The sequence below is a fragment of the Vigna umbellata genome, chromosome 2 (genome assembly GCF_029865625.1).
Source record: "Vigna umbellata cultivar VRB3 chromosome 2, Vumbellata_1.0, whole genome shotgun sequence".
In the NCBI taxonomy this organism is placed as follows: Eukaryota; Viridiplantae; Streptophyta; class Magnoliopsida; order Fabales; family Fabaceae; genus Vigna; species Vigna umbellata.
The window spans coordinates 46,601,052-46,614,449 of NC_142166.1; the positions used below are offsets into that span (position 1 = coordinate 46,601,052).

General features: G+C 35.1%; 1 protein-coding gene across 2 annotated transcripts; it reads right to left on the reverse strand.

Annotated features, from left to right (window-relative positions):
- Nucleotides 1–557: 557 nt before the first annotated feature.
- LOC124845158 (DEAD-box ATP-dependent RNA helicase 15) lies at nucleotides 558–9,293 on the reverse strand. 2 transcript variants are annotated; one of them, XM_047322221.2, is made up of 12 exons: nucleotides 9,104–9,290; nucleotides 8,865–8,980; nucleotides 8,666–8,766; nucleotides 8,040–8,212; nucleotides 7,720–7,951; nucleotides 7,516–7,634; nucleotides 6,880–6,936; nucleotides 6,601–6,785; nucleotides 2,479–2,623; nucleotides 2,289–2,372; nucleotides 2,143–2,206; nucleotides 558–872 (listed from the first exon to the last, which is right to left on the reverse strand). In XM_047322221.2, the coding sequence occupies exons 2-12, from the start codon at nucleotides 8,975–8,977 to the stop codon at nucleotides 862–864; spliced, it is 1,284 nt and encodes a 427-aa protein (XP_047178177.2). In that variant the 5' UTR covers nucleotides 8,978–8,980; nucleotides 9,104–9,290; the 3' UTR covers nucleotides 558–861. The 2 variants fall into 2 exon arrangements, with proteins under 2 accessions (XP_047178177.2, XP_087963246.1); XM_088107120.1 differs by lacking the exon at nucleotides 558–872 and having other exon boundaries at nucleotides 890–2,206; nucleotides 9,104–9,293.
- Nucleotides 9,294–13,398: the final 4,105 nt, after the last annotated feature.

Sequence of the window (13,398 nt, forward strand, 5' to 3'; positions counted from 1 at the left end):
ATATCATTTTTAAAAAATTTTGGGATTGATTCGTACGAAATATGCATATATAAAAAACTTCGTCCTTGTAGGAAAATTACAAATTAAAAGACTATAAAATGGGAAGGGAGAAAGAAACGAAGATCCATACTATCGTCCCCGAAAATGACCTAATAAGGTGGGCGAGAAGATACATGAAAAATAAGGCGAGAAAAAATGGACTAAATGAGAACAGATAAAGATAAAAGAAAAAAAAATTATGAAACAAACCTAAACGATCACATTGAAAAGAAATAATTCCAAAGGAGTAAAACATCCTTTTACCAATTAATATCAAACTGAAAATGTCAGAAACACGTTTATCTACAATTCGAAGAATAAAAACATTTCATTAAAATATAAAGAAACGTCCCTTGTGAGTACAAAATATGCATATGCATAAAGTTCAAATGAATAGACAAATGTCCAAAGAATGGGGAAGGCGACAAGAAGACTTTGGTGATTCTTATGATCCCCATCCTATATTTTTTTGTTAAAAAGACATACCTGGAGTCATTTCATCCGTTTAAAGATCAAACTAATAAAAAAGAACCATATTATCGAATTAAACAAGAGTATTAAGTAAAAACGTCGTAGTAACACTAACTCAAAACATGAAGTTGATGAAAACAGCGTAGCTGCCACACAAAATACAGCAAGTGAAACCCCATAAATACATAAGCCATTATACTACTACACCTAATACCGGTAAAATGGCCTAGTCTGTAAACAGACTCTGCTATCTATCAGCACGGTTAATCATCCGCTGCACCGTTCAAATTATCCTGCGTCACTATTACTCATGACACAAGCAGTCAACGTTGCTCCCAAAATAAAAATCTACTACGACGGCACTGCAGATCAAGGAGAGATCAACTTAGAAAACTGTTAACAGTGCCACAAAATATGTAAAATGAAACATAAAACCAACAGGAAGGAAACAAAAGACAATAAAAAAACTGTCAACATTTTAAAACTGACAAAAAAACAAATAAAACAGTAGAATAGTAAAACTTCAACTGAAATGAGAAACGTCGGTACTTTCATAGACTACAGAATAAATTTGTAAACATGAAAAAACAATGCAATTGCAAGCATTGATAAAAATTATTCAGATTGAAGTATTTTGGAATATTGACTAAATCTTTTATGTGAAATTCCACAATGCATACAAGGATAACACCATTTTGAAATTTTACAAAAAATAGCATGAAATGTGTAGTAACTCCATATTTCATCATTGATAAAATAGCATGAAATGTGTAGTAACTCCATATTTTACAAAAAATAGAATGAAACGCAATTGCAAGCATTGATAAAACACTAACAAATAATTTATTGAACAAAAACACGTTTATCATACAATATTGCATGGTAAAGCATGAAACTCAAATAACCACTTACAAAGTTTCAAGTTCTCAAAGCCATATCAAAAAAAGAATCGAGATTTCACATTAAAATTCGAAAGAATGACAAAATAACTACGGTAAGCTTATATGCATAGTGTAGTGCTGTCAAAATTGGTTTTGCATGGTGTAGTGCTGTCAAAATAGGTTAAAAAACCAGTGAACCGATTTAGCCACCACATATGTTCGGGCTCACCAACCCCTATTTTTTTTAATTAAATGATTAATCAATTATTCAATGAAATAAAAAACGTTGCAATTCAAACTCTTACAATTACATCAAATTAATGTTTCAATTTGATTGATAAAAGTAAACTGTTAGAAGTCGGTTCGGATCGGATGACCCATTATGACCCATTTTGACAATACTATCCCATTATGACCCATTTTGACAATACTATACACGCAAGTAACAACGTAAAAGAACTGCCAATTCAACCTCCCGGAACTGTTATGTGCTCAATTAATATTATCAGATTCATCTGTGTAACAACAAATTGAAAAGTCACTAAAATCACTTTTTAGGTTATTTGAAAATTAAATAGGCTTTCTGCATAAACTACAATTAATTTTAATAATGCATATAGAATAATTTGTATTCAACTAAAGTTTCATGCTTCTAATTCAGTTTCATTTTTGAAATAATTAGAATAAAAAATATAATTCTTAAGATTCAAGCATCCATTATATGAAAAGTCAACGGGTGAAAAACACATACTATAAGTTGAGGTATCAATCTGCTCTGGCAGCTGTTTTATATCCACCTCAAACCTTGATTGAACCTGGAATTCACCCAAAACACAAATTAGAAACGCACGAGGATATATATCACATTGAATAAACTTGAAGAAACAAGTCCCCTACATTGTTGAGAACATCAACATCGGTGGAACAAGAAACAAATGTAATTGCAAGGCCTTTGGTGCCAAATCTTCCAGCTCGACCAACCTACGAAAAATCCCCCCAAAAACAATGAGTCAATCTTGTACAAGATTTTAGAGACATAAAATAGCTAACAGATAGGAAACCAAAAACAGATTTTATCTCATCATACCCTGTGCAAGTACGTGTCTGCAGAATCAGGCATGTCATAGTTTATAACAATGTTGACACGTTCAATGTCAATCCCTCTTCCAACCAAATCCGTTGCGACAAGAATTCTTGTATGCCCTTCTTTGAAACCTTTATAACGCTTTAACCTATAAATAACATAAGCAAAGAAAATATATAAATGTCAACAACTCGTCCACTCACATCACGTCAGTAAAATAAAAAGAAGGTAAAGCAGCTTATAGCAGAAGTATGGCAGAGAGTGACTGCAGAAATAAAATTACAATACATAAGTAGAATCAGAGAGACAAAAAAAGGTTGTCAAGAGAAGAGAGATGCATCAGAGTCACTAGAGGGTCATGGGAAGAGGCTGAGCCAAAGGCACAAACAAGAAGCTGGGTACGGGAATGAGATCAAGGGAAGTAAAGAAGGAAAGACCACTGGAGATCACAGTCATCGCCACAAAAAACAGTTCTGTTGGTGGTCCCTTGCTGCTCGTAACTTGAACGTACTCATTGCAAGGGGAAAAAGATGAATTGTCAGGGGTTTTACTTCTTAGAAGAGTGATTTAATTTTTAATGTGTGGCTGGGTAGGGTCAGGTTAGACAAACCAACAAGTTCCACCACGCGCCTATCCTTTCATCTATATCTTCAATTTCACCATGGCCACTAAAAGAAATGAGGCAACAAAACCCAGAATGCCACTGCTGCCATAGAATAGCAGCCAGGGAGAAATTAATCCACCGAGCTGAATGAAGTCTTCAGAGACCAACTTATTAAAAAAAAATCTGGATTAAACCAGTATAATGCATTACAACAGATATAGGCAGGGAAAAAGGGACACGTGACATAGTTACTAAATGCGCACATAACCTGTGCTGTTCATGTAGCTGAACTATGCATACACCAACTATCCCTAAGATTTCGACGCTGGTTTTCATATAGTTCATTCTAGTAATTCTAAACACTAAGATGTAGAAAGAGAATGCATATGCATTCATTGTACTACAAAAATTATATTAAAATCAATCATAGGTGTTAGGTTCTTTAATCAAGAACCTAATGGAAACTCACTTCTCTTCACTCAAACACAACACAAGAATGCTGAAAGGTTTCTTTATTCACAAAACAATCAGAGATACAATGCAGAGAGCTTAACCTCTCCCTGACAAAACAATAGTATTTACTTCGCTAGCCCTCAACTCTACTCTCACAGCCCTTATATACAAACCTCCTAACTACCTTGGCAGTTAGGTTGTGTATCTGTCTGTGTACCGGTTTTCCTTCTACTATATACAAGTAATGGCCTAACAATACCCCCCTCGCCTAAAACAACCTTGTCCCCAAGGTTGAATTCAGGATATTGTTACTTAATGGTAGCCACATCTTCCCAGTCGCTCCCTCACGCCCCCTTCTTGCCACTCTATCAGAACTTCCTCAACGCCCCCTTCTTGCCACTCTATCAGAACTTGTGGTACTGCAACTTCACCCAACTGCCTTTGCCTCCTTTCCAAAATCCTCACAGGCCAAAACATGGGCCCCTCAGCCTTGCAGCTCCACCGACAATTCCTTTTCTACTCTCTTCTCTCCCACCGCCTTCTTTAACTGAGACACGTGAAAGATCGGATGAATCCTAGCTGTCTCTGGCAACTGTAGACGAAAAGCAACCTTTCCCACCTATTGTAACACCTGGAAAGGGCCAAAATAACGTGCTGCGAGTTTTGGAAGTAAACCCAATCTCCCACCTTGATATCCGCTTCCCTCCTCTTTTTATTCGCCTGTTTCACCATAGCATCCTGCGCTTGTTTAAGATGTTGTAATTGCCTCAGCGCTTCATCTCTAGTAACCAAATCCTACGCCACCGTTTCAACAGCTGTTTCTCGCATCTCCCCCTCGTCACATTTTTATGCCCATCACCGAGACTCACATATATGACGGCTAATGAAGTTGTGACTGGCCCCACTATCAATGAGGACCACCACTCACTTTTCCCCGATTAATCCCGTCAACTTCATCGTTTTGGGCGGCGTTAACCCCTCCGCAGAACATGCCTAGAGCTCCATCGGTTTTGTTTCCTCACCTGTGTCTTCCTTCGATTCTTCCTCCTCGTCCTCCACCAACAGTAAAACTCCCAAGCTCTTCTCTGAGCACCAAGGGCCGGGAGCGAACGGCCCCCACATTGGAAACATCTACCTTTTGCCCTACTTTTCAAGTACTCCAGGTAAGGTAAGTTTCGTACCATTCTTCCTCCACCTTCGCCTCCGACAATCTCCGACAATCGTATTCCCCTTGCATTGGTGTTACTGGCCATTGACGACTCCTTCTGTCGGGTTGCTCTTCCTCCTTCTACCCCACTGGATCGGCTTACAGAGTTATGATCCCCGTCTCCCCTAATGATTGTCGAAGTCACTCGTACATTCACCGGATTCACCCTTCCTCCGTTCCAGACTACACCCCGCGGTTCATTACGTCTTCCACATCCCTTGCAACCCTTATCGCGATCATGAAACCTTAGGGATCTTGGATTCGCACTTGCCCTTTAATCTCTTCTCGTAACCCAGCTAGGAAGAATCCCAATAACAACTCATCTGATAACCCCTGGGTCTGACCCAATAACATCTCAAAACTCCTAACATATTCCTCCACTATGCCCCCTTGCCTCAATGTGGCCAATTGTTCGTATACGGTTCCCCTAAACCCTCCTCCAAATCGGTTAATCATTCCAGCCTTCAAACCCGTCCAAGAACGGTTCTTGGTCTTTTCTCTCCAATATTAGAACATTAACTCGCACTCCCTTCCATGCTAATGTAGGCCAATTCCACCTTAACTTCCTCTGCCACCTTCTGGGTATCAAAGAAGCATTCAGCCCGGTTAATCCAACTATGTGGTTCCACTCCTTCAAACGACGGTAACTCAACCCTTTTCCGCCAGTTTTGGGGAATTCCCCGCTGTCTTGCCTTACTTGGTTGTCGTTCACAGAGCTGTTACTTCCTTCAGAGTCACCCCCTTGACTATTATGTCCTCCACCCATCCCTTTTATCAATTGTTGTATAGTGCGCCTGATCGCCGCTGTCTCCTCCTTGATTCCCTCCACCTGATTCCTCTCCTCCTCCTTGGATCCGGGAGGTCGGACCAAATGTTAGGTTCTTTAATCAAGAACCTAATGGAAACTCACTTCTCTTCACTCAAACACAACACAGGAATGCTGAAAGGTTTCTTTATTCACAAAAGAATTAGAGATACAATGCAGAGAGCTTAACCTCTCCATGACAAAACAATAGTATTTACTTCGCTAGCCCTCAACTCTAACCTCTCCCTGACAAAACAATAGTATTTACTTCGCTAGCCCTCAACTCTACTCTCACAGCCCTTATATAGAAACCTCCTAACTACCCATTCTATCTGCCTTGGCAGTTAGGTTGTGTACCGGTTTTCCTTCTACTGCATACAAGTAATGGCCTAACAATAGGATTCTCAAAACTAGTTGGTAACTATAAATTGCAAAGGAATACAATATTTTTGATAGGTGCTTCCATAATGATTCATCACTATTAAGAGGTTTGATTTATTGCAAAACAATTGCAACTCATTCATCTCACAAGGAAAAAAGTGTGCACAATTCAAAATAGAGAGGGAGAAATGTAATTTAGGCAACTCTAAGAAGTTTAATTCACTCAAGAAAAAAACCTCAATTTCATAACATCCTTGTTCTAGGAAGATTATAGACGTGCAAATGCAATTAATGACATAATGCACATGTGAGATACCCCTCATTATTAACTTATATTTTACATTCCTCTGTCAAATATTGTCCACACCGTATGTGACATGAAAACAACCTTAATTTTGCACAATCCTTATCTCAGAATATTATAGACGTGCAGTGCAATTAATTACATAATGCACATGTGAGATGCCCCTCATTATTAACTTCTACTTAAGATTCCTCGATAAAAAGCAAGACCACATCAAATATTGTTGAATCCAAACAGTATTTTCCATGGAAAACACATAATTTCTCATAATCAAACATCGAAATAAATCAAGCCAATAAAAATGAGACGTCAGCCAAAATAATGAATGAAAACAAACTCCTACAACATTCATTGACATCAATCAAACAAACCTTTCTTCCTGGGACATGCCAGAGTGGATGCATATAGAAGGAAAGTTGCACTCCACGAGTAGTTTGTCCAGCTCGGCTGCTCTACTGACACTTTTAACAAAGATAACAACTTGATTAAAGTCCAGTGCATCAAGAAGATCATTCAACTTCCGGTTTTTCTCCTCTTCTTTCAATTTGATGTAGTGCTGCCATATCAGTCATCAATGTATCAATGTAAGCCATACAAATGACACTTTAACTTAAATAAAGAAAATAATAATTCAAGAACAAAAGACTTACCTGCACAAGTCCGTGAAGTGTCAACTTCGCCTCATCATCAACATAAATTTCCATAGGCTGAAAGGAACAAATTTCACAGTAAATCATATTAGGGTCCTTCCTCAAGCTAAAGGAATCCACAACGAAATTAATGATGGATGCAGATCCCTTGAATGACAGATCTTGTCCCTCTGTTTTGTCTCCTTGCAGAAACTTTTTTAGTCACGCCAAGCAAGTGCACGGACACTTGACACCCACCCAAAGAAAACTGGCAGAAACAAAACCAAAATACCCTAATACCATTTCCCCTCTTAAAAGAAAAGGAATCCTACCATGAATCAAACTACGTACTATAGATGAATCAAACTTCTAACATGAACCAAAAGTCGAAGGAATACAGCCACAAACAGGATCACACCTAAAATATCCCATCCAAAACTTCTTCCTAACCCAATATCCGGTCATCAGACCACTAAACTCCACCTACCGGCTGGGTGTTTCAGTAAAAGTAGTGTAAATAGAAACCCTAAAAGAAAAACCTGTGGGAAGGAAAACGATGAAACTACAGCATTCTAAATATCTTGAAAACTCTCAGGGATTGTGAGCAGTATGTAAAAGAGACTTCTAATTCAAGTAGAACTGGCCATGAGACATTACATCTTGCATAAATTTCTTGCAGACTGGACGAATTTCCTTGCTGAGTGTTGCGGAAAACATCATAACTTGCTTATCATGGGGAGTCATCTTGAAAATGTCTTGAACATCTTTCCTCATATCTGGAGAAACCATAGAAGGAACAATAAAAACCATACGAAAGTAAAATTAAAAACAGTAGAGTGGTCATTCAGCAATGAAACATACCCAGTGATTCCAGCATCTTGTCACATTCGTCTAATATGAAATGTCTCACATTCTTCAAAGAAAGATCCTTATCCCTAGTCAATGCTAGTATTCTTCCAGGTGTTCCGACAACAATATGAGGGCACTCATTTTTCAGCAGATCCTTGTGAACTTTGATGTTGACCCCACCATAAAAGACAGCAACCTTGAGATCGGGTAAATAGGTACTGAACCTCTCAAACTCATGGCATATCTGCATTAAAGAGGTTGCAAAACTTAAACCGGATACAACTAGAATACCATGTTCAATAATTTTGATGTATCACGTCGCCCATGAGTACCTGGTATGCTAATTCTCTAGTATGGCACAGAACAAGAGCAGAAACTTGGCCAGGAACGGGATCAATCTGCTGCAGAGTCGAGAGAACAAAGACAGCAGTCTTTCCCATTCCAGATTTCGCTTGGCAAATCACATCCATTCCTAGAATTGCTTGAGGGATGCACTCATGTTGCACTGATGATGAAGCAAATAAAACAGGGCCGAAGGAACCGAGTGTAAGTAAAATAAACCTTTTTCTGACGCTTTTAATTTCATTTGATAGCTTTACCAAAGCAAGTTAGTTCTCCAAAACAAGATTTGTGATACAATTATTACCTGAAAAAAGAAACAAGAATAAATAAACATAAGGATGATACAGTAGAAACATGTGTAACATATATTCAACTACTCTGTCGAAAGCTAAAACCTCCCAAAATCCAAATTTGAAAGGGACGGTGAGGAAACAAACTAAGGGCGTCAAACAATTTCATGGTGGAAGAAAAGGCAGATTACATGTTTCGTAACAATAGCTATAATAACCATTACAAATCTAAAATGCCCCAAAATCATCCTAATAACAGCAGCCACAGCCACAACCTAGAAAAACAATAACTGTAAATGAAAGATAAAGATAGTTTGATAGTTTGCCTTCAGAAGGATGCTCAAATCCCGAGTCCACAATAGCCCGAAGTAGCTCTGGCTTCAGAAGAAAGTCTCTGAATCCTGAACTGTGAATTCCAACATAGCCCCTGCAAGAGAAATTAAAAAAAAAAAAAGGAGATTAATACCCAAAACAAAGGCAATCGTAGATTTATTATGCCTTAACTAAAGAAAATCGTACACTTACTTCTTGGTAGCTTCGCCGTTGACTTTAGCTCCGACGGAGTCGGGAGCCTTGTCTTCTTCCTCCTCGTAGTCAATAAGCTCTTCCTCGTATGCTTCGTCCTTGGTTTCTCCCATTATCTGCGAATCACGGAGTTAATTAAATCAGAACTTGAAACGGAATACTATGAAAATCGAGTGGATAAATTGAGCTAGGGTTTTGCCCTAGATATAGATTTGTAGGGTTTTGGAATAGGGAAATACCTGCGAGATGATGGATCGAAAGAAAGATTGGAAGGTTGGGTATCAGGGTTAGAGAAAGGATTGAGAGAGAGAGAGGCTGCAAAGTAAATTGTTAGATGAAAAACAATTTGGGGAAAAGAAACTGAGAGAGCGAAACCTCCACGGAACGAGCGAGTCGCAGTTAGTGGATGAGCGAGTGACAATAGGGTTAAGGGGCACAAGCTTTTTTATAGAAAGCCGTCACCGCCTTGTTTATTGTATTACCCCGTATTTTTTAAGATTGGATATATATATATAACAATTTTTTATAATTTGGTTTTTTAATATAAAAATATTTTTTTTAATTTCCGATAATAATTTATGTTATGATTAAAGTTATTCTAATCAGTTAATTTTTAAAAAATATTGAACTTTAATTCAAAAATAAAGAAAAAAGTTGACATATTAAAATACATAGTGAGATCAAATTAGTATATAATATATAAAATATAAATAAGATGGATTATGTAAGGATTGTTTCTATTTATATTTTTAACTTCATTTGTTTGAATATTATTTGAATATTGGGGGATTATTTGAATATTAGAGATATAGTAAGAGTTATATGATAATTAAGTTTTACAATTAATGAAAGTTTTAAATAAATGTTTATTCAGTTATGATTTGAAAAACGTGATTATATATTTAGGGACAAATGAATTATTTGTGATAATATTTCATCATTCAACTAAAAGAAATTAGTTAAATATAATAATCAAATTTTGTAATTATATTGGGAAAGAGAATAAAATTGTTGAAATAATGATTTAGTATATTCGATTTTAAGATGTTGAGTTAAAATATTTGTCTTGATTTATTAGTATTTGAAAAATGAAAAACGTATAATGCTTGAATTTGAATTACAATGTTATCAAATTAGTTAATGTACACTACGGATAATGTTTTGAATTAAATTGCATCTACCTTAGTGGTTGAGGAGAGTAAAAATAATTAATTAGATAAATGGATTAATTTATATGGATTATTCAACTCCAATTCTAATATAATGTTGGATAAAACTTGTGAATTTTGGGAGTCAGAAAAAAATAAATTTAGAGAACTAGATTGACCTAAATCGTTAAGCCTCGTCTAGAATTAAATTTCAAAAAATAAAAAATAAAATTGAGGGCATTGGGAGCTAGATCAACACCGCGCCTTGGGTCAGTGGCGTCATCTAGAGTTTTTTTTTTATTATTAAATATCAAATTTCTTATTTTAATAATTTTTTTTTTCTAACAAAAAATGTACACAAGGGCATGCGTTTTGTGTTTAAACATTTTTCACAAGTAACTGTTCTTGATTATATATCGAAATTCGGGTTTTATTTTTTTTTTCTAACAAAAGTGTACATAAGGGTATGCGTTTTGTGGTTTATCAGTAATATCGCAACATTGTGTTTAACTCTTTATTTTATTTTTTTCATTTTAATATGTATGCATGATTTTAAATATTTCAAATTAATTTTAATACAGAATCTACTTGAAAATTGTAACTGACTTATATGTACAGTATTAATTGTCTTTAAAAGTCATGAAAGAAAAAATTATAACAAAGTCTTTTTAAATTAAATCTAAAAATACCATAATGAGTCTTTAAATTTGAGATATAATTATGTTATTAAAATAGGTCATTATTTAGCCATTAATTAAATTCTATGTTGTTACTTTTCCTATATTTAGAAAAAAACCACTGACATAATGGGATGACAGACTAATACAAATCTAAAGTGGAAAACAAACTTGTCTTTAATTCTTAAGAACACAAGGTATTTAGATAGGAAAATAGAGGAGGATGCTCGGATTTGGCCTTTCATTCTCTTTGGTATGTTTCAAGTGGAGCAATTACAAACTTTTTGAGTAAACAACATAAAAAATTATTTCAGAAATGTAGAATGAATTGTCTCCTCTATTAATTGTCGATAATACAAATTAAAGGGAATGGATTGTTATGGAGTAGATATGGGATTGATTTAGGAATGAGAATTATTTAGACAAGTATTATGTGACAGCTTTTCATAAAAGTCCTATTTTCTTTTAAAACATAATCTTGCTAAAGTGTTATATTTTATAATTAGGATTGTTCTATCATTTGTACCGTGTGATCAGACGACCGGGAGGGACGCTTGGCAAGGACGGACGGCCTCACAACACGAATGATTAATCTCAGGGAGATTAAGATAAATCGTGCTTAAGGATATTCGACCGGGATTGGACCGAGATTAAAATATTGTCAATCCTAGACTCACACCCAAAAATTATAAATATAAGTCAAAGGTAAGGGATAGGTGATGACATTTACTGTGTATTTATTACTGTCACTGTCACATTGGATTACTGAACGGTTCAATTACTGACTTTGGCATCGGAGTGCTTTTAGCAGGTACACCTCTGGACAGATGAGCAAACGGAAGTACAGGGAGCGAGATCGAGCGACAGGAAAGGACAAATTGTAAATGTATTCAGTTACTCAACCCCACAACCGAAACAATTTGTTTAACAATGTATGAGTATATGTGAATATTTGAGTGTTGAGATGGTCAAATTAATTATTTTCAAGGGTAAATGTTGATTTAGAATGAGTTTAAGTGTATTGAAAGAGATTTATAATGTGAGATTATCCTAACTCTACTAGTATTTAACTCACATAAATGATGATAACTAGATAGTAAGAATCAAAATAAGCCTAACAAGGTAGACAATATATTAAAAATATATGATGTTCCACTCAAATTATTGTTGTAGAAAAGGAAAAGAGGATGACCATTATGATTGGTGAAAAATCTCTCGAGTTCATTCAATACATTGATTTTCCTCGAGTAGAGTATAATTTCGTTGTGTTGTTTAAACCACTTTGTACTTATATTTGTTTGAGCCATGAATGTGATTTGTTTACATTTTTTAACTAGTTTATATAATGAATAAATTGTTGTTTGATCCATTTTAGCATAAAATTGAATGAGTTGGTTGGATAGTTGGTTTTAAAGAATGTGAACCATTTGAGTAGTTGGATTGAATTTTTTTTTATGGAAAATGTTTGTTGAATTACTAATTGAGTTATGTTAATGGAAAAATGAGGAAAACTATGTTAATCATTTAATTTATGCCCTTGTAGTTAAATACATTAACTTTAGTAAACTAATTTTATTCTATTTCAAAGCTTTATTTTGTCAATTTTTGTAAAGAGATGTGATTTGTTTTATGGAAAATGTTTGCTGAATTAGTAATTGAGTGATGTTAATTGGAAAAAGGAGGAACACTAAGTTTATGATTGAATTTATGTCTTTTAGTACAAAACATTAACTTTAGTAAACTGATTTTATTATATTTCAAAGTTTTAATTTGACAATTTTTGTGAATAAATATGATCTCTTTCTATTTGAGACTATTTTTATGAAAATTTAGCTTACTTTTGCATTTATGTGTCTCTTCTTTCTTTACTTATGCAATAACTTATGATGTTAATTCTTGTCATTATCTAAGCCTAACTTTATTAATAAAATTATCTCTTTTATAGCTTATAACTTGCTTAATTCCTCAATTTTACATTACTTTTGTAAATATCTACATTTTGGATTACACTAATTTATTTATACTTCTAATTCCCTCCTTTTGTAACTAATTTTGTGTTAGAAATATCATCTACCAAATCAAAGAAGCTTGACAACCCAAAGAAGCAAAAAGAACATAAAAAAAAGGAAGTTCTCAAAGTCCAGGTGACACTAGGCGCCACCTTCTTGCCGCTGGTGAGAGCATTCCAAAGGGCTCACCGTTGAGTGTCCAAAACCACTGCTGAATGAGCATATTCCAGAGAGCAAATCTAGTGTTTACGAAGACTTGTGCTGAGTGGTAGGCCCCATGCGCCGAGTGACTCGCGTATGTGTGGGTGTGAGTGAGTGTATGCATACGTGCGTGTATGTTGAAAAATACATACACATCTCGTCATGAAGGGTTATCTTTTAATACTTTAAAGATTTAACAAGATAAATAGTCTCAACTATTTACGAGAGATAATTTTTCAATATTATAAGATTCAACTTATATGAACGATGATCAAAGGTTTCACTTTCTTTGACCATTAATATTTCTTACCTTATGGATCTAGGTAAAGAAACACACAACTTACAAGAAATCTACATTATTTATTTATTAACGATTTATTTATTAAAGATGTATATAGATATAAATTCTATTATCATGCCACATCTTTCAAATAGAATCATTATCACGAACAAGTTATCTTTAATTTAATTATTATTTTATCATTAATTATTATTGGTT

Excerpts from the sequence above, each read along its gene's own strand:
- LOC124845158 (XM_088107120.1), bottom strand. The coding sequence starts at position 8,977 with ATGGGAGAAACCAAGGACGAAGCATACGAGGAAGAGCTTATTGACTAC. Across the intron at positions 7,952-8,039 it reads CTAGAGAATTAGCATACCAG|ATATGCCATGAGTTTGAGAG; the intron begins GTACTCATGGGC and ends TCTTTAATGCAG. Across the intron at positions 2,624-6,600 it reads GGCATGTCCCAGGAAGAAAG|GTTAAAGCGTTATAAAGGTT; the intron begins GTTTGTTTGATT and ends TGTTATTTATAG.